General features: G+C 53.0%; 1 protein-coding gene across 1 annotated transcript; it reads right to left on the reverse strand.

Annotated features, from left to right (window-relative positions):
- Positions 1-8,452: 8,452 nt before the first annotated feature.
- On the reverse strand, positions 8,453-15,945 carry CST8 (cystatin 8). The gene is given in 3 exon segments (XM_061209841.1): positions 8,453-8,533; positions 12,500-12,613; positions 15,715-15,945. Coding segments are annotated over 3 exon segments (426 nt in total).
- Positions 15,946-21,591: the final 5,646 nt, after the last annotated feature.

Below are 21,591 nucleotides of genomic sequence, written 5' to 3' on the forward strand. Positions count from 1 at the left end.
CCTCTATGTGGTCACAAAGCACCGAGCTGATCTCCCTGTGCTATGCGGCTGCTTTTAAAATCCGAAAGAAAAAGACAATTTCCTCACTTGTCTCGGCTCAAAGGGAGCCAAAGATATGAGCATATAATATGTCCAGAAGGGAGTCCATTTCCCCTCTTGGCCCCATGAATCGTTTGAAAACTGTGGCCTGGGCTGAGGCCTCTCTCCAGCCGCCCTGGTTGACCCGCCGTCCCCGCCCCCCATCTCTCCCTGGGAATCGGCACGGGCCCACCCAGCTGGTCTCCGTGAAAGTTCAAGGGCGGGGGCGGGGTGCCGACGCTGCGATGGCTGTGGACCCACGGGGCTGAGTCCTGGGCTGGTCCTCAGGCCTCCACTGACGGAGTACGGAGGGGAGACAGCCCCCGGGCCCTCTGGGCACGGCCCCACTCCCCTCCATCCCCCCCAGCGGGCTCACCCCAGCTGCTTTGGGGTCATCGGCAATGGCAGATACTGACTGTTCCAGAAGCGATTGCCCCTAACGAAGCATCTCATTCTGCCCCTGACGGTGGGAACTGGGATTCCAGGAGGGGCCGGCTGGAGCTTCTCACCCCGGCTGCCTTAGGGGGTGCGGCCAGAGGGCAGCTGGGACGCACGGGGCTCACTGCAGGGGCAGGGTGGTTTTTAAACAACTTTACTGAAATATAATTCTCATACCATACAATTCAACCATTTAAGTGTGCGATTCAATGACTTTTAGTATCTTCACAGAGTTTTACATCCAAAACCACAATCGGCTTTCCCAGCAAGGCTGAACCAATACCCTCCCAATCTCCCCGCCTCCTTCCAATCCTAGGCAACCTCGAATCTGCTTTCTCTATAGATTTACCTATTCTGGACATTTCCTATAAATGGAATCATACTGTACATGTCTTGTGGTGTATGGCTTTCTCTTAGCATGTTTTCAAGGTTCATCCACGTTACAGCATGAATTGCTACCTCATTTCTCTTTATTGCTGAATAACTTTCCTTCGTGTATGTGTGTACTGTTTCATCTATCCATTCACCGATTAGTGGACATGGGGGTTTTGACTACTTTTTGGCTATTATGACTAACACTGCTACAAACTTTCATATTTGGGCTTTTGTGTGGACATATGCTTTTATTTCTCTTGGTATACAGGTCAGAGTGGAATTACTGGGTTACCTGAACTCTGTATTTAAATTTTTGAGGAACTGCTAGATGGTTTCCCAAAGTGGCTGCAGCATTTTACCTTCCCATCAGCGGTGTATGAGGGTTCCATTCCCCTACATCCTTGCCAGCACTGGTTACTATCTCTGTATTTATTTATTTATTTATTTACATTTTGGCTGCGTTGATCTTAGTTGCAGCATGTGGCATCTTTTGCTGCGACGGATGGGTGGGATCTTCATTGCAGCACATGGGCTTCTCTCTAGTTGTGGCATGCAGGTTTTCTCTCCAGTTGCAGCACGATGGCTCCAGAGCGCGTGGGCTCTGTAGTTTGCGGCAGGTGGGCTCTCTAGTTGAGGCGCTCGGGCTCAGTAGTTGTGGTGCGTGGACTTAGTTGCCCTGCGGCATGTGGGATCTTAGTTCCCTGACCAGGGATTGAACCCGCGTCCCCTGCCTTGGAAGGCAGATTCTTTACCACTGGACCACCAGGGAAGTCCCACTATCTCTGTTTTTGATGATCGCCAGCCTAGTGGGTATGAAGGGAGACAAGTGGTTAGACTTTGACAAATGTGACGCAGAACATTTTAATTTCCATAATATCAAAGAGCTCTTGCAAGTAATTTTTCTTTTTGCAAGTAATTTTTAAAAAGACAAAAATCCAATAGGAAACTTGGAGAAAAGTAATCAACACAGAAGTCACAGAAAAAGAAATATAAATGTCTTTAATACATGTGTGAAAATATGCTTAGCTTCCTTAACAACAGAAATTCAAATGAACCCAACCATGAAGTGTCACTATTCTCCTACACTTTGGAAAAAAGTTAAAAAACAATGACAGTGTCTGGTTGATAAGGCGCCTTCATCAGCATTGGTAGAGTAGGAATCCAACGTCTTTGCTCAGGGTGATTTAGCAATCTCTGTTAAACATTTAAAAGTTACATAGTCCTCAACACATCCACATGCAGGAGTTTATCCCACAGAAATATTTGCCTACATGCACAAAAGGGCATGAGGACACAGTTTTTTCTTGGCTGGAGTAGAGTAGTTATTACCTAAATTTTTCTGTCTTTATAGACTGCCCCTATCCCGGACCTTCAGCTGGAGAGAGCAGGCTTGGGTTGGACAGAGGAAGAACACAACTGTTTACAAAATGGCATCTTCACCAACTTTGTCAGCACAGATCAGTTTCGACATCCTAGGCAGGGTTTAGGTGGAGGGGAGGGTCGCCCCATGGATACTTGGTGTGGAGGGAGCTTCACAACCTGTATCAGAGGCTGTGCTTGGGGAGGGAAAGGGATCACACTGACACGGGTCCCAGTCAGAAGCTTGGGGGGGCTGAGGGGTCAGCCGAGGGCCTTGGCCCCTATCGCTCCACAGTTCCGGCCATCAGCACCTTCTCCGCTTCTTCACGTGGACCATTGCATCTTTGTCATTCTTGTATAAACCGTGGGAAGCAGATCAAGACAAGTCTTGGACTCCTCTTCCACCCGGATCGATACAGGTGAACCCTCCTTGGCAGAAATTCTGGAGCCATTTGGGCTGTAGGGCCAGATAGCGTTACTGAAATAAGTTGTTTGGTGATTTATTTCCCCTTTCTGCAGGCCTCTGTCCCTCCACTCTGAACCACCCCCCCAAAGCTCTCCACCGTCCACCTAAAGTCATTCCCGACCTGCAGGATTGAGGGTCTGCCGGAGGCGGGGAGGCCGAGATCTCTCCCTGGGAGATGCCCCCATGAGAGGCTGTGCAGCTGAGGCCCAAACTCCACCATGAGGGAGCCCTGTTACGTTCAGGCCAACACCCTCGAAAGCAAAGAGCCTGGAAGGAAAAAGGCCCCATCACCTTTCTCCACATCCACATTTGCTGGCCGCTTACCAAGGCAGGTGCTAAGCAAGGGCAGCAGAAGCTAGGACGGCGCCCAGCCCATCTGGACTCACAGGAGGCACCGCCAAGGGCCAGACACCTGGCTCCAGTCCTAGCTTGGGAAAGTTGCCCATCCTCACCCGCACTCAGCCCGGCTGTGTGACATAATTCCCGCCTGGTTCATCTCAGTCGGTAGTTCTTCTTACAGCAATGCCCTTCAGTCTTGCTCCAGGGGTGGCTGAATTGGGAAAGATCCTGCAGAAATCACCCTCATTTCATCACAAATCCCCTTTCGTCAAGAGGAAGGCCACGGTCCAGTCCCCAGCACTTTGGAGCAATCCCCTGATCTGCGGCCTGGCTCTGGGCCTCTCCCATGGGTGAAGTTTGCTGTGACCCTGAGCAAGGTGAAACTAGGTCCACCACACAGCCAGTTCCATCTTGGCAACGGTCACAGCCCCACATTCTTGCTTTTTCCACGGACAAGGTGAGGGTGAGAGTGTGATTGCAGAAGGGGCTTCTCTGCGTGTGCCCAGGGGGCTGGCCTTGAGGCCTTGAGGTTCCCGGCCAGGAGGCGCAGGCAGGGTTCTGGAAGCAGAGCAAGCTGGGCACTGGGCATGTGCACACTTCGGGTTGAGCCCATCAAGTCAGACAGCTCGGGGGCTTGTCCCTGCAGTGTCCGTGGTGGGAGACCATGTGGAACAGAGACCAGTTCATTGTCGTTGACAATTCTTTTCCCGAGAAAGGCCCCCAGGTTCACGTTCCTGTCCTCCCAGGGGGAAGGGTAAACACTGCTGGCACGCCTAGTGTCCAGATAAGAGCTGGGGACGCGCAGACCCAAGCCCTCCCCATCCTCTGGTCCAAGGACCCTCTGTTCTTTGGGCAAGAGTCTTGCAGTCTCTGTTTTGTCCCTGGCCTACTTTGAAGTTGCAACAATTAAACTCTGTGTCAGCCCAAGAACAAAAGTGACCGTAGAACTAATGCTTTTCAAGTCTTTGGTGGGACAAGGCTGACAGTGGAAAGTGGGAGGAGGCAACAGAGGCCAGGGCTCAGGTCTCTGCTGCCAACTGTCCCTAAGGCCGCTCGCCGGCCTGACTCCAGCAGAAACCTGCAAATGTTGTGTCGGCACATGGATAGCAGAGCCGTCAGCCTCCCTCGCTGTAACGGACGTACATGCAGCTGACCCAGCACATCGCCTGGTCCTACCGAGCCAGCAGGCGTTCTGTCCTCCAGGATGAAGGCTAGCAGACTGAGGGCCCAGTTACACCGTGAGGGCTTTGAACTAGAAAGTGGCAGCGTTGTGACAAGAACTCCATCTTCTGTGCTGGCCTGTGGCTGTACCCCTGCCCTCGAGGTGCCAGCAGCCTACGGCTCAGACATGCTGGTGTCCGGGAGGTGGTCACACAGCCGACCCTGTTCCTGGCCTCACTCCCCTGGCCGGGGGGCTCTGTGACTCAACCAGGACTAGAGACTCGTTTCCTCGTGCTCAGACACGCTCATGCCCAAGAAGGGAGGCTGTTAGCTGGAACTGGTACCCAGGTAGCCAGGATCTGCCCGTAAAACGCTGTGGGGAGAGGGCCTGCCCCCTGCCAAGCCTGGCCCCGAGCTCCCCTGCGAGTGCCCTGTTGTCCTGGGCCCCTCTGTCCTCTGTTCCCCGTAGCTTCCTGGGCTCCCATCCTTCCACGGCCCAGGCTGGGCCCACAGATGCAGCCAGGAGTCAGGAGGCTGCCCGTCACGGGGGGCAGCCCCACCGAAGGTGGGGACATGGTGCATGAGTGCCCATGTGGAGTCTCCGCCGGTGGGCAGGGGGCCCAGGGTGGGCCATGGGTGGGCAGAGCAGGTGGGCATAAAATGCTCGGGGCACAGTGGGTGCACAAAGGCACTGTCCAGTCCCCACCAGCATGGTCACCGGCCCGTAGAGGGACCATCCAGGCCCTGCAAGTTGCCTCTCCTTCCAGATGATCCACACCAGTCAGTCTGCAGGAGGGGATGGTTCCCCGGGGGGTGCTGAAGAGCCTCTGGCTGGCCCTAGGTGACATCCACGGCAGTGCGTTGACCTGGCCCTGCATGTCCAGCAGGAGCCTGGAGATTGGGGCAGAGACGGGCTTCTGTGCCAGGTATGCTCAAGTGCACTTGACGGGCCGTGGACTACGGGAGGAGGGAAATGTCCTGCTCGGTTTGGTTTTGGGATAACACTTGCGGGGTGGCCCTGGCTGAGATTGGAGACGCCAGGAGGGCAGACAGGAGGTGTTTCTGGCCAGGCCGGTGCAGCGGCCTGCCTCCGTCCAGGACCTGCCAATGAATCGGGGAGCCCTCCACGGTGGACGTGCAGAGAGCTGGCAGGCGTGCCCTTCACCAAGGAAAGCAGCCTGCGGGCAAGGGACCCCTGGACCGCAGAAGGCCCGTCTCACCCCCTGGGCCTCTGCTCCGGCTGCAGCCCCGCTTCTGCTTACTCTCCTCTCCCCTGGCTGAGTCCGTTGGTCTCGGGAGAGGACCCAAATCTTTATCCCATGTGCCTTGGAAACAGACCGGCCTTGTTATTTCATTCCCGGGGTCGGAGGGGAACAGCTACTTTGCTGGCCTGGGTCCATCCTAGAGCTCCCACGTAGCCACCCGCCCCATGCCCTGTGCAGGGTGGGCACTGGTGGCCACTCCGCACACTTCCAGTGCCTGCGTCTTGACCCTTTGTCCCTGACTCCTCTGGAGACCCTAGAAATGCACCTCCTGTGTCTGCATATACCTGCCACATAGAAAGGGGAACACCACCCGCTAGGTGCACGTGGGTTATGAGTCTGTGCCCCTCCCCGTGGGCTCTCAGTCCAGCAGCGCCTGGGAGCCAGGCGGTCCCCACGCTGGCCTGGGTAAAGGCGAGCAGACCTGGGGTGCGGTCAGCGGTGCGGCGCCCAGTGGACACGGCAGAGCTGGGACAGGGCTTACATCTCTGAGACCAGGAGCAGGCTGCACTCTCCCAAGCCCACCTGGCCCTTTCCCAGGTTGGAGGCCCCGAGCTCCCTGCTGCTGCTACCCAGGTGATCCCCGGAGCATCCACCCCTGGTCCTGCCAGCTCTGGCCTCATTTCCCACTGGCCTGCGGCGTCTCCACAACCCGGTCCAGGATTGGGCTAAATGGATTCCTTGTTCTCGCAGAGGATGGCCATGACTGGTCACCAGCTGGAGAGGCCTTGGGTCCCCACAAGGGTAGGGGCAGGGCAGAGGGCGGGACCCCCAGACCAGTCCTGAGGTTGGGTAGCCTCCGAGGCCACGTGGCCAGTCTTGTTGGGCGGCATTTCCTTGATCTCTGTGGTCTTCCAGGGCCCCTTTGCTCCTGCGTTCCAGACTGAGGCAGACAGTGTTGGGTCCAGGGTGCAGGGGGGCTTCAGCAGAATGGAGTAGAGGCTATGGGTCTGACCTCCCACCGGGGAAGTGAGCGTGTGTGTGTGTGTGTGTGTGTGTGTGTGAGAGAGAGAGAGAGAGAGAGAGACTCCAGTAACATCTCAGCAGAAAGGACATGAAACCCAGCAAGGGAAAGCGAGGCCTGCCTGGCATCTTATTTCATGTGAATAAAGAGAAAATGAAAAGAAGAGACTTGGAGAGACAAGTTGAAAAGAGGTAAAGTTAGATTAAATTTTGATATAAGTTAACACACACTTAGAAATAGGCCTGTATGGGGTATCTCTGTCCACGTGGGAGGAACACCTGTACCAGCTGGGTGGCAGTCACCCCGCCCCCAGCACGTCCGGCTAGCCCCGCACTGTCCCCTGCCTGCTTGCTGCAGACACCGGATTCCTGCGGTTGCCACCCAACTGTCTGGAAGGAAGGACCATCCCAAGAGGTTGGTCCCAAAAGGCTGTCTTTCCTAAGGCGCCTACATGTGCCTCGCGAGCAGGGGGGGATGCACAGCTGTGGTCCGACCTGGGCACCGGGGCTGGGCAGTGGGTCTGTTGCTCCTGCAGGGGGCATCCCACCAGGGTATCTGGGGGGCACTTTTGGATGGAGCCCTCCTGGCCTGAGGGGAAGAGTAGTTTTTAATCAGGATAAGTGTATTAGGTCCAAGTGATGTTAAGCCTGTTTCATATCCAAATCCTGGGCCCTTACCTGGCGGAGGCTCCTGGGGTTGGGGGCAGAGCAGGAGTTGTGTCGGAGGAGAGCGGGGCACACATGGGTGGGCTGGGAAGAGAGACTAGGGGGGCTGACAGGGGGGGAAGAGACAATCAGTGGAGAGGCAAGGACTCTGCAAGGTGAATGCCACTTGTCCCCTGTCACCCCATGTGGCATGGTGTCTCCAACCGTGAGACCTTAATTTGGAGGAACCAGAGACAAAAGAAGTGGCCTTTGAGTCTCCAGGCCTCATTCTGTCTGGGGCAGGAATGCTGAATCCCCGCCTCCCACCAGGCCCTGAGGTGAAGCCCTGAACGTTGGAAACACAGTTGGTCTCCCAAATCGTACCCAACACCACGTTTAAAACAGCCTATTTATTTTAAAAAAATCTAATTGTGGTAAATACATATAACATCTCCTATCCAAACCATTTAAGTGTATAGTTCAGTAGTGTTGAGTATATTCACAATGTTGTGGCAACTGATCTCCACAAGCTTTTCATCCTGTGAAATTAAAACTCTATCCATTAAAGAATTCCCCCTCAGACACACCTATTTTTAATGATTAATTTCTTTGAGGGAGTTTTATCTCCTGTTATCATCTCTGTTTGTGTACTTCCTTCTCCACATACCCCCATCTCTCCTCCGTCTCTCTCCATACACACACCTGCATATGCACACCAGTACACACCTGCACACACCTGCACACACGTGCACCCACAGACACATGTGAACAGTGCAGCTTCCTTTGAGGGCCTTATTGTCCTCACCCCTCTAGATCTGTGACCACTGTTGACATTTACATAAAAAGAAACACAAATTCTCCCAATTCACAGACCCCCCAAGGGGAAGACTGCTGCTTCTGCCAGGGGGTCTCCCAGCTGCGTCCCCCTCATCTCCTACTGGTGACCCATCCACTCGGGACCCAGGGAGAAAGGGGTCTCAGGCCAAAGGAGGCTTCCAGAAGGAAACTGTGAGTACCCACTGCGTTCAGCCCTCTGTGGGGCAGGGGGATTACCAGATCAAAAAGAGATTCCTTCCCAGGGGTGTGGTGGGAAATGGAATCAGACCGCACCCCACCCTCTGTGCTCAATGACAAATGTTCCTTATTCCTGGGGGCGGGCCATCATGCCGGCCAAAGGCAAGTGGCCTCCCGTGAGGCCAGGAAGGAGGACTTGGTCCCGCCCATCTTTCATTACCACCTAACCTGAATCTAGAAAGCAGAACAGCAAGCAGGGGGACATGTATGAGGAAAGCGTGCTGGTAACGGCTCACGGGCCATTGCTGTTTCACAGACAAAGGAAGGGATGGTGGTAGGAGCTCCAGAGCCCCTAGGCATCCACACACTTCTTCATCACGGTGAAATTGCCGTGCCACGGGAGTGCGCCCACGAGAAAGGTGCACATTCATCTCTGAAAAAGACCACCACCACAGCAAAAGTCAGCAGTGTGCCAAGAGGAAGAGAAAAAAATGGCTCTGTTGCCAGGTGTCAGCTTAGGATGTTAAGTGTCAGCTTAGGAATATGTTGGAAGACGGGTCGTCACCCATCAAGGAATGCCCCCAGGAATCTGCTGGCTGGAGGCTGCAGACCTTTGTAGCCACCAGCAGGTACCTGGAAGGGTATCTGTCCCCGTCCCACCCACGGATAGACAGCAAATATTAATAATCATCATATTTTGGTGGGAGATCAGATGTAACCTTGATTTTATTTTGAATTCTCTTTAATATTTTCTACAATGTAGATTGTATGCAATTCTATGCCAGGTATAAACTAACGTAGGTCATCTTAATAATCAAACAATGCCTTTTGTTCTAACAACAATGTCAGGATAAGAGCAATTTAGAGGGTTCTAGAACCTAACATATCTTTTATTCCAGAGAGCCCTTCTCTCCCTTTCAAAATGTCATTGAGGGCTTCCCTGGTGGCCCAGTGGTTCAGAATCCACCTGCCAATGCAGGGGACACAGGTTCGAGCCCTGGTCCGGGAAGATCCCACATGCCACGGAGCAACTAAGCCCGTGCACCACAACTACTGAGCCTGCGTGCCACAACTACTGAAGCCCGTGCGCCTAGAGCCCGAGCTCCACAACAAGAGAAGCCACACAATGAGAAGCCTGCACACCGCAACGGAAGAGTAGCCCCTGCTCACCGCAACTAGAGAAAGCCCGCGCACAGCAATGAAGATCCAACGCAGCCAAAAATATATAAATTAATTAATTTTTTAAAAAAGCCATTGAAATGACAAATGAAATATTCTATGTGTGGGTGATAGACGGATGAGTGAGGGGAGAGATGGAGAGATAGATGAACAGGTCGGTAGCAGTCCTGGAAAAACAGCAAAGGGTATCTTCAATAATTGGCTGGAAACACTGGGGCATTTCAGGAGCTAAGAGGCAAACGGTGTCAGAGAGAATGGCGTTAGGTCTCCGCTGAGTTCTGGACACATGCAAAGGAGTATCATGGGGGCCTCATTCCCCACAAACCAACAAAATACCAAGTCAAAATGTTTTTATTGGCAAATTACATCAAGCCTTGAGAACCCAAAGCTCTTTTGGTCGTTAAACTGATCCAGATCACAGGAAAAAATGGAAAGCCCCCATTCTCATTACACCAGACCACAGAAATCCTGAAACCAAAATATAGCTGAGAAATAAATTATAACCCAAACTTACCTACTAAATAGCCTTAAAAAAATACCAGCAAATTAAAAGCAGCTGCATAGTAAACACTTACTGTCTCTAATGCAGTGCTTTTCAGCGTTCCTGTGACATGAAGTGTGTGGATGTCAGTACCCGGACATTCTGATTCAGTAGGTTTGGGATGAGGCCATGGAACGTGTGTGTGCCCGTGTGTGCGTGTGTGCGCGCGTGAGTGCATGTGTGCACCACACGCTCCAAGTCATTCTCTAGGGAAGTTTGACTGTTTAACATATAAAAGCAAAACTCCTAAATGAAAAGTGGCATATCGATCCCTCTGTATTCTAAGAGACAAGTGCGGACACCACCCACGCCACTGCTCCCTTCCAGCCAGGGCCCCACAGAGTGTCTCCACAAAGGGAGGTGACAAGAAGAAGGGGCTGTCCTGCCATCAACGAGGTGGTGACTGGAGAACACCCTCCCCATGTGCACAAGCACGGCCACAATTGGCCTTCAGGAATCGCACCCCACACTCAGAGAGACCCAGAAATTTGCCATAAAAGAGACGGGGATGCCAGGTGTGCGTGTCTACAGCAGGTTCAACAAAGCTAATCGGGTCAGAGGAATAAGGATAGTCCCCTGCCGTGTCCTTGTGCAGCAGTCATCCAGAAACCTTGCTGAAGATGCAGATTCACCCAACAAGCCTGCACACTGGTGACCTGTGTACCTGTCACCACTTTCAGTCAGTGTGGATAAGAACTAATCACGCCATTCAAAGAAAGTTATATTTATAGAAAACCAAGAAAAGACACGTGCTCCATATTCCAGACATGTAAGAATGACTCAATATTAGGGAATCTATTATTTAAATTTATTATAGTAATGGGTCAAAGAAGAAAAAATTATTCAATACACTTGGTAGATACTGAAAGAATAATTGATAGAAGAAAACATTCTTAATTTAAAAACTAACTCTTGGTAAAGAGGGAGCTGGAGGAGCTTCAGAAATCAACACTCGATACAATATTTAGTAATAAGGTATAAATACTGAAAAGAATCCCATTAAATCCCCCAGGAATAAGAGAGAATGCCCAGCATTACTCCTCTTCAGCATTATTCCAAACACTTGGAAAGAAAGGAACAAAGTTTTCATTATCGATAAATGTGTGCTTTAAAACGTGTGCTTTAAAACCAAGATGGGGGACTTCCCTGGTGGTGCGGTGGTTGGGGGTCTGCCTGCCAATGCAGGGGACACGGGTTTGAGCCCTGGTCTGGGAGGATCCCACATGCCGCGGAGCAACTGGGCCCGTGAGCCACAATTACTGAGCCTGCACGTCTGGAGCCTGTGCTCTGCAACAAGAGAGGCCGCGATAGTGAGAGGCCCGCGCACCATGATGAAGAGTGGCCTCCACTTGCCACAACTGGAGAGAGCCCTCGCACAGAGGCGAAGACCCAACACAGCCAAAAATAAATAAATAAATAAATAAAACAAATAATTAAAAAAAAACAAAAACCCAAGATGGGCCATGGAAACCTTACAGAGAATAAAAGAGTTTCCTGAAGACAAGTTTCCTTAATTCTCTTTGATGTTTTCTACAAACAGGTAAAAAGCGACAACGTTCCCTTATCCACAATGCTCCCAGTAGAAAATATAAACTTCAACCAACCATACTTGTACTACCAGGAAAAGATAAACAAAACTAACATAAAAGATAAGATGGCATCAGACACGCTCCCTGCTTGACTGTTTGCCCTTGAAGGGCCTCTATTCTGCTGGAAATGATGGAATTTGTTCATGGTGAGCTCACAGAGGCAGTTTTAGGCTCCTGTCAACGGGCCCTTGTGGTTCCCGTGCAGTGGCTGCATGGAGCAGTGGTTCTGAATATGGTCCCAAGGCCAGAGCAGCAGCCCCGGACCCCCAGCCTGGGGAGCTCGTGAGGAATGCCAGTTCTTGGATTCCTCTCCAGACCTACTGAATCAGACTCTGCAAGGGGAAACCCCGCCATCCAGGTGTGTCAAGGCCACCAGGTGATTCTGACATGGCTCACGTGGAGGACCACGGGTGTGAAGGAAGGGGCCCAGCTTCAGGGAGCCCAGGGCCTTCACCAACCTCAGAGGAAGCTCTTGGATGAGCCCCGGGTACTCCCACCCTGAGTCAGAAATACAGGCTCGAGGCCAAAAGCCCCCAGGCCATGTCAGCCCTCTGCTGAGAGCCTGGGGCTCTTCCCTGACATTTGTGGAAACCATGGCTGAGCCTGGGAGGGTGGGGACACCACTTGGCCTGGTCACTGCTTAATCTCCAGCACCCAGAATAGCGCCAAGTGCCAAGTAAGCTTCGATGAGCGGCTAAGTGAATGGACTCCCTTTTGTGCCTTCACAAGGATGAACGACTGTGGGGCTGGCAACAGCTGGGTGGTGCATCAGGGTCCGAGAGGGCAGACTCCCAGTGAATGTGTGTTAGCAAGTTTTCCTGCACCAGGAGCCTGGAGGGATGGAGTCCTTGCAGTAAGAGTGACCTTGACAGCATCCTGTCCCTAGGACAAGGGGTCCTCCACATCCTGCTGCCCTGCACCCTCTGCTCTGAAGGCCACAGGGCTGACCACTTCTGGGGCGAAACACTGGGACTGATGCCGACCTCAAGGAGAGGGTCTGTGTACCTCAAGGAGAGGGTCTGTGTACCCCAAGTTCTGCCTGGGGCTCAGAGCAGCCAAGACCATCGCAGACAGTTGGTTTGTCACCTACTTTTTCCAGTTTGAAGTTTTCCTTAACCATGCCGTTTTCATTACCGTTTGGAAGCTTTCTGCAGTTGGTGCGGGCAATTTCAGCATCAATAAAGTATTCCAGACGATCTGTGACCTACTGATTAGCAATCATGCAATTTTGTTCAAAAAAGCTTTTTCTACTTTTTAAAAGTTTCAGCTAACCCTTAACAAATTGCTCTCACCCTCATTCTCTCTCCCTATCTCCTCCTCCCCTCTCCCCCTCTCCAAACATATTTTTAGGGGATGGCCTATAACGCCCACCACACGCTGATACCACCACCGGGAGCTGGATGCCCGGGGGAAGGCTCCAACCAGCCTGGGGCCTTCTTGAAGGCAAGACCTTCTACTTCCAGAACCTGGGCTCTCCTGGGCCCGGGATGTTACCAGTTCATGTGTGCCCCATGGGAACAGGCCCCTCGACCACATAGGACCCCCTCCCTGAGTCCCTTCCCACACATACCCCCCTCAGATTCTGTCATCTGAAATCCCCTGTCCTTTGGGACTTCCCCACCCAAGGCCCCTCCCACCACCCCAGGGGCCCACGTGGCCGGGGTTTGTCTTCCTGTTCTCTAAGTGTTTAGGAAGCAGAACAGCAGTGATTGACAGAATTTGCTAACAATTGAGTGAGGTAAAGGCTGCTCATATGTCCGTTTAAAATCTGCTCCCATCTGGTTTTAAAAGATTAAACCAGGATTTAGAGATGGCCAAGCCCGCCATCCAGAAAATCCTTCTCCCATCAGCTCTTGGAATCACAGAAGGAATAAGGGCCGTCCTTCCACAGTGGTGTTCCAGGCTTCGCAGGTGGGGTCCCTGGCCCGGCAGCAACAGCATCACCAGGGAACTTGATGGAAATGCAGGTCCTCAACCTACTGAATCAGAAACTCCAGGGGTGGGCCCCGCAGTCTGTGCTTGAACAAGCTTCCAGGTGATTCTGATGACCAGTGAGGTCAAAAAAAAGATGACAGCAGGAGATGAAAGGTGTGTCTGCAGCTTGGGTCCAGGTTCACCTGGACTCACGCTTTTCTGCCAGGCCTTCCCTCACTGCCAACTCCAGCCTTTAACGAGGTCATATGACGTCTTAGTTTCTTTCCGAGGAACTAACAAGGGTGACTGGACTGTAGTGGGAGAAGCTGGTTAGCCAGCTGGCGGCCAACCCAGGGCTGAGACGGGGGCGTCGGGCACTAGAACGCGCACCCCTAACAGCCGTCCCCACTCCTCCAACCTCCCAGAGGTCCCGGCCTCTCTGCTCATCCGGCCACAGGAAGGAAGAGGATGTGCTGATTCCAGGGAAACGGGAACCTGAGCACTCACACCCCTTTCTGGAGGTGAGTTAACCAGAGTGACAGATTCAAAGCCCATATCTGATCACATGGATCCCAAGAACTCCCTGACCTAATGTTTCTCTGGCTTTTCATCCTCCTAAGGTGGCCTGAAAGTCTTGCCCACAGCCTACGAGGCCTGGCCTGGCCTGGTCACTGCCCACCCGTCTGGTGGCTCACACTGGCTCCCTAGGGTTGCTGAAATGGGTCACGCTCCTTCTTCCCCTCCCCCGCACCCCTAAACCCTCCCCACTCCCCTCCTGCAGCAGACGCCATGGGTGGGGCCCCAGGCACCCACCCACGCTGTCACTTCCCGGGGCTCCCTGTTGCCAGCAGGAGCCAAGGGCTCCTGGAGCAGCTCTTAGCCAATGACAGGTGAGAGTTTGTGGATGAGGAACCCAGATCCTCTCCTGCAGGTGGCCCAGCTCGGTGGTGCTGCCCCCTCTCCCCAAGGCCCCAGGGACCCTGAGCCCAGATGCCCTTGGTGGTCACCTGCTCAGTGGCTCCCCTGCACTGGCCACTTCCCTGCCCACTCTGAATCCTCTCCAGGCTGCCTGGTGCTTCCTGGATGGCCTCTCAAATAAACCACTTCACTGGAACACTAGCACTAGGGTCTGCTTCTGGGGACCCCCCAGAAAACACTGCCCACCAGCCTCCTTCCCCTGTAGCCCATCTGCCCTAGGGCTGCACCTTCATCTCTCCCTGGGGAGGTGGTGCTCAACCATGACTGTGTAGGGGACCCAGGTCCCACACAGGGATCCTCACTTAATTGGTGAGGATGCGGCCGCTGCAGGAGGGGACTCACCAGCTGTCTAAGGAAGCCCCTTGAAGCCTGGCCCCGAGCACCACGCCACAGACAGCATCCCAGCTCTCAGGCCTGGCTTAGCGGTTTGTCTTCTAATTGGTCCCCTGGCTCCCTAAAGGCTGTGATCACTTGTGTCCATCTCAGCCCCATCTAGAGCGGCTGGCACGGAAGGGCTGCATGCCCATGATGCATGGGTACCAAAGGGGAGAACTGTGAAGGGGGTGTGGAAGTTACAGGACCTGGGAGCCTTAACTTCAAAGGGCGGCGGGGTTGCCCCTGTTGGAGTGTGTGGCCATCAGCCTCGTGTGCTGGGAACACCGTGTCGATGGCGCACTTGTTCTGGGAGGTGGGGTCACGTGTAGACTGGCCCGGCTCCTGCCAACGGAGGCAGTGTGGAGTCCAACACCTGGGGTAAGTCTTTCTGAATGGCCTGCCTGCCGACTCTCTTTACAACTCATCCCTGCAAACCTCCGGTGCAATTATGCCCCAACCACCCGACTGAGGCTGGAAGTCAGCGGAATTTCAACGCCGAGGGCCTCTTCCTGGACTTGGCAGTCGGGGCCATGTGGAGCGTCACCCACGTGGGAATCAAGCGAGCAATGTCTCCCAGCCTTGGGCCACCTGAGGCCCTGCGAGGAGGGGTTCTGTGGACAGAATGTCTCCACTGCCACTAAAGAAATGTAGGACTGACAGAATGAAGGAATCTGGGAGGAGGCACTTTATGAGCCTAACTATTCGATATCAATCCACATTCCATGGGACGTGGATGGATTGAATGTCACCCGGGGCTGCATTATTACAAAATATTCATGGCGCTCAACTTGTCTCCCAGCCTTAGCAAACACGGACCACAGACGTGTGATTTGCAGTTTGGGATTTAACTGAGTTCACAGGTTGGGGCCCCTAGGACAGAGGTTGCAGCACGTGGAGAAAAGACGCTGGGCGTGGGGTCCGGCGCTCGAGTGTCCAGAACCGCTGGGTCCCAGGGATGCTCACACGCCCACTCTCTCAGCCTGGCTTCAGTCTGTGCTGCCAGGAACAAATATGCAAATTGGGAGGAAGCACCCTTACCTGCAGCTGGACCTGCAGCACCTTGACCACCTGGAAGAGGGATTTGTCCTTGCTCTCCTTGTTGTATTCCTGCATGGCGAACCACAGACACTGCTTCACGTTGCCACTTGAGGTGCTGATGGCCCTTGATTCCCTCAACACCTTGCCTGCGCTCTCGTATAGGAATGTGCTATCCACCAGGACCACCAGGATGGTTAGCAGGAGCAGGCAGGACCCCCAGAGTCTGGTCATGGTCCCTCCTTCCGGGGGCACAAGTGAACGTCCTCGTCCTCCCAGGGCTGGAGCTGTGGGTGGGGTGGGGTGACCGTGGATGCCACTACAGGTCCAGAGATCTTACCCTGAGAACATCAGCCCAGCTGGATGAAGACAGAGCTGTCAGGGTCACCTGGTGGGGCTCCCCCTGTCTTCCAAGGAACCCTGCCCACGAGAAGCCAGTTCAGGAGTCTCCCCCCACCGCCCCCAGCAGCCTCTCTCCTCCTGGGTGGCTCTGTGGCTCCAGGGAGAGCGCTTAGAGCTGGCGGGCCCGCACCTCCCCTGCGAGCCTCTCTGCCCACTCCTGTTTCTGTGTCTCAGGCCTGTAAGATGCGGCTGTGAAGGGTGTGGCTGCCCTGAGGTCTCCTGCCCTGGCCTTGTTTCCAGTCTGCTCCCCCTCCTGTGGAGATGGGTGCCCCAGCCCGGGGTTCTCCCGCAAACCCAGCACTTTCAGCTGCATCTACGCCCTGGTCTGGGGCCTCCTCGCTCCTGAGCCCTGGTGTGTGGTCACCGTCTGAGTCCATGCCCTGCAGGGAGGTCCCACTTTGTGATGTAATCCTACACCGGTGACCCTGTCTCAGTGAGGGCACCTCTCCCCTGCCGGCCACTGGCCCGTGGTCCTGGCAGCTCACACAGCAGGCAAGCCCCTCCTGCTTCTGCCCTCGGGGCAGAGGGCCCACCCACGCCGTGACCCTGGCTTCCTAAGTGCCTGGCCTCTGACTCCCTCCTCTGGAGCCCCAGCACCGCCCTCTGCTGTCCCGTCCTCCGGGGAGCAGTGGCCACAGCCCACCCTGCGGCTCAGGCGTGCACCTTAGTGGGAGGGGGCGTGGGCACCCCTGGGCTCTTGGACGTTCCTGGAGGGACAGAGAGGTGGGCATTGGTCCCAGGATGTGAAGGTTGATGGGCTCCTGACACTGGGCCATGTATGGGAAACCACAGCCCTGCTGCATACATCCGGCTGCTGGAACCACTGCTGGGTGGGAACCCTTCCTCCACGTTGTACTTAAACTATCGGAGGTTTGGTTGTTTCTCATTTTCAGCTGCTACAAACAGTGCTGTAGTGGACAACACTTTTCCAATATCTTTGAAAAATTATTCAAGTATTTCTGTATAATAAAAGACAGAGAGAGAATTGATGCAAAAGCTTTACACGGATTTAAATTTAGTATAAACGGCCAATTGCCGGTCACTTACTAGTACAGTTGACTCTTGAACAACGCAGGGGTGAGGGGCGCCGAGCCCCAGTACAGTCGAAAATCCACGTGTAACACTGGCCTCCCCCGAAACTTAAATGCTAATAGCCTACGTTTGACCAGAAGCCTTCCCAATAACCTAAACAAGTGATTGACACATATTTTTCATATTCGATGTATCATATACTGTATTCTTGCAGTAAAGTAAGCCAGAGAAAAGAAAATGTTATTAAGAAAATCATGAAAAAGGGGAAATTCATTTACAGTCCATATATGTATTTATTGAAAACAATCCATTTTTAAGTGGACCCGCCCAGTTCAAGTCCGTGTTGTTCTGAGGTCAACTCTAATGTATTCATGATTGTTGAATTTTGCTGCATATTAAAAGCACCAGGGGAGTTTAAGAGGTTCCCACCTTTAGTAAATATACAAATACATTATGATATGAATAAAAGAAGCCTATTACGTTGACTTAAAAACTAAAGAATTCTCAACAATGTTGGAAAATGCTTATCAAAAAAAGTGATGCACAAGATGCAAAACACTAAATGTGATCCAATTCTTCATAAATAAAAATGTGTTATGAAAAAATGTAGGAGAATCTTGACCACACTTTGATCGTGTGTGCCACCTCTTCACCCTCATCCCCAGCAGCCCCTCCCACTACACCGAGCACCAGGCTGGCACCCCACCTGCCCCGCCGGGCACAGCCTTCTCTCGGGGGCTTGGGGTTCCCCCCTCACCTCCACACAGCTGTTCATCCCGGCTCATCCGCCTGCAAGTCTCAACACAGACACCCCCCAAATCTCCAGGGCCTCTCCCGGCTCCGGTTGTTATCACCCTGTTTGTTCCTCTGTGTCACCCATCACAACCTGCAGTTAGTTACTGGTGAATATCTTTATTGCCTGTCTTTCCCCATGAGAAATAAAACGGACTTTCTAAGGGTAGGGAATTCTTCCTGTCACTCATCACGACGCCCCCAGATCCTGGAGCCAGGCTGGACACAGAGAGAACATGTCAATATTTGTGGACTGAGTGAGAAATGCTTTTGCTTTGATGAAAAAACATTCACTTCTGACTTTTCTTTATATTGTTTCAAGTTTTCTATATTATATACGCATTACTTCAATAATTAGGAAAAAAAGGAAAATAACCTTAGCAACGGTATGATGGTACGTAAATAAAAACAGGGTTAGAGCGAAGGGCAGTTCCTGTGCTCATGGCAGAAGATCGAAGAGGAACCGGGCCTGAGGGCTGACAATTTGTCACCTCTAGGGATTTAGCCACACATGCCCCTCTGCCCCTGGGATCAGGAGGTTTCAGGCACCATTGCACAAGGTCTGACCCAGGGGAGACCCCGCTCTGGGGGCAGATTAAGCTCCAGAGCCCACAGCGGCCTCTTCCTTGGGCCTCCACGTGCCTCCTGGGATCGGGGCACCTGGTCCCCCTCCCAGTTCTGTCATGGCCGAGAATGTAAAGCAGACAGGCCCTCTCCTATGCTCAGTGGTTCCCACGACCCAGGGAAACAGGGGTGAGGGAGGGCCCTCGGGAGGGGAGCCCATGCAGGCTGGCAGGCGCCCGAGGCCCTACTGGGCCCCTCAGGCCGGGGGGTCATGGAGGGCAAACCCCAGGACCCAGCCCGGCAGATGCAGAGCCTGCTTCGAGGGTCATCAGTGCATGGAGTCCCCCATCCCCATGTCCTCCAAGGCTGAGCTGATGGAGTAACCCCACCAGCTGCCCCTCAGCCCTTTCCCCATGAACTACCAAGTTCAAAGCACCTGCTGGACTCTTGTCTGACTCTAGGGTGCATTTGAGGTTTTTGTTTGCTCGCCTTTTTTTTTTCTTATGAACCCTAGTTGCCCAAAGTCAGCTTAAACATCATCTGTCTTGGTTTGTGGCACTCCTGGCGTTGGTCCACGCATAGCTGTATGACGCAATGGACACCCATGAATCCATCACCCAAGCCGAGAGCTGGAGTGTTATCAGTCTCTGACATGTACTCCTCAGCTGCCCTGTGACCCCACTCTGGATGTTGTGTTTCTCATCCCTGCCTTTACTCAGAGCTTCATCACCAGTGTCCGCAACCCTGACATGCCCAGTTCTGCTGGGTTTTGTACTTTGGGAAAAGACGAGTATCCATCATTGCACATGCAGCCCTGGGGCCTGGGCTGTCCATTCAAGGTTATGGCACCAACTGTTGTACACGGAAGCATCACTGTGGTCCTCAAGCCCTCCCTGGTTAAGACTAGCTCATCTGCACACTTTGCCCTGACTTCCCAGCCTCCCACTGCGGTGGGCCTGGCACATGGCTGGCTTCTACCTGTGCCGTGGAGGCAGAGTTGACAGCATCAGGACGAGGTGTGAAGATTCCTCCTACTCTCGGGTGGTCTCTCAAGGCGAGGGGTGCCCTGGGGGCACCTAGCTTGAGAACACATGGTGTGGGAGCTCTTAGCGTCCGGCAACCTGGTCTGGGAACTATTAAAGGTCCAGCTGTTTGGAAACACCTAGTCGGGGCCCCAGAACAGGTGGAACAGACCTGTCCGCACTCCAGGGTGAGCCCAGCTGTGCTGATCTGAAGGGAAGCCACACAGCCACGCCTCCGGTCAGCCTCAGACCGATGACTTGATAATGGACTCTTGCTGTGACGCACTGCTGAGGTCAAGTGGGGTTTTTAGTGCAGCATTTCTGTGCCAAGAGCTGATCAGTAGACTAAAATTCACCAAACTGAAGTGATATTTCTAGGGTTTGGATATTTTGTAGAAATATGTGGTTACTGTTGTTGATTTTGTAAAAGAACCAAATATTATGCCCCTAACACTCTCATAGGCCTTTGAACTTCACAAGCATATGCAAGCACACACACCAACAGCATGTTGATATTACCTAGAAAAGTTTAATTCTGGGCAGCTCTGAACATAATAATCCCCCTATCCTGCACGCCTGTCAGGAAGGAGTAATGCTTACTGCTATGTGTCACTGATATTTTGAGGCTGCTTCTTATGCAGCAAGAGCTAATTGATACAAAATCTTTGCATTGTGTCTTCCTTTAATTTTGGAAAATGTATCTCCATTATTTCTTCAAATATTTCTATCTTTTTCCTTTTCTCTTCCATTGGTGTTCCTAGGTTCGCAGTTCTACAGATGTTTGTACTTCAACTTTTATCCTTAAATCACCCCACTTTTCTCTCTCTTACCTCCTCATCTTCCCTGCTGCCTCTGCACGCATTCCCCAGTGCTGGGACTTGGATTAAGGAGGAGTCTCAGCATGGGTATCCCAAAGGGCCCTGCTTCTCCAAACCAGGTAATCCCAGAAAACATTCTGGGTTTTGTGGAAATCAAGAATTTCTAAAATACGTGTCCATTTTTCTATTGTGTGCTTGTACTGTGTATATTTTCACTCCCTATTGATTTGAGATGACTAGTGACTAGGCTAAATCTGGAGCGGTTCCTCCAGGACACGGTGACACAGGACAGGCCACTCCTGGTTGTGATTGACCCTAGGGAGTGGGCCATCATCCCCAACCTGCTAACGTGGGTTCGCCAATGACAACAGTGGTGGGCATAAAATTCACCAGCCCCACCAAGACCCTCACACGGCCCAGGACCCTGAGCCTCAGCTTGGTGAATGGGCCATGGTTTTAACCCCATATTCCCAGAGAGCAGGAGCCAGAGGCAAGATGCAGGCCACAAACAAAATATCCTCACTGCGGTTCACGCACCTTGAAATATTGGGCTTCCTTAGAAACCATTTCCCAATCTTGGGCACAAGTGCCAACCACCTGGGGACTTTGTGTGTTTCTGACATCAGGTAGCAGAGATGGGGGGAGTGGGTCTCTAGGAGATGAGTGAAATGAAGCCACTGGGTAGAAAATGGTAGAAAATGACTGACTTATAATGAAACAGAGCAGATGGCAGGCCTTCCCCAGGGGAATGCGGGTTGGGCTGAAGATGCTCACCTGCGAGCAGAGCCCGCCGGCCCTCAGGGCAGGGCTGTTTTTCCTGGGCCAGCGTGCGGCCCAGAGCAACGACCCTTGGAACTAAGAGCTCTAAGCCAAGGGTGGGAAACAGGCTGGTTTGCTGACCATAAGACTCACCCTGTCAGTGTGTACATGCCCCTATCAGGGCGTGAAGATGTTACAGACTCTACACACAGGCTGGACAAGGAGCCAAAGTTGACCCAGGCCGCTGTCTTTGTGACCTGCCCAGTGGAGCTGTCCTCAGTGGTCCTGGGAAATGCTGTCCCATCAGCACGGATGACCACTTCAAGGGAACCAACTGGCCAGGAAAGGATAGACTAACCACCATGGACACACAGATCAGATCCCTGAACTCAAAAGGCATAGGGAAGATCCCTCAGCCCCTCCCTCTGAAGTCCTCCTCCAGACAGCTTCCCATGGCCTCTCTGTCCCACTTAGGGTCCCAGGCCCCCATC

Source organism: Eubalaena glacialis, chromosome 13, assembly GCF_028564815.1.
Source record: "Eubalaena glacialis isolate mEubGla1 chromosome 13, mEubGla1.1.hap2.+ XY, whole genome shotgun sequence".
NCBI lineage: Eukaryota > Metazoa > Chordata > Mammalia > Artiodactyla > Balaenidae > Eubalaena > Eubalaena glacialis.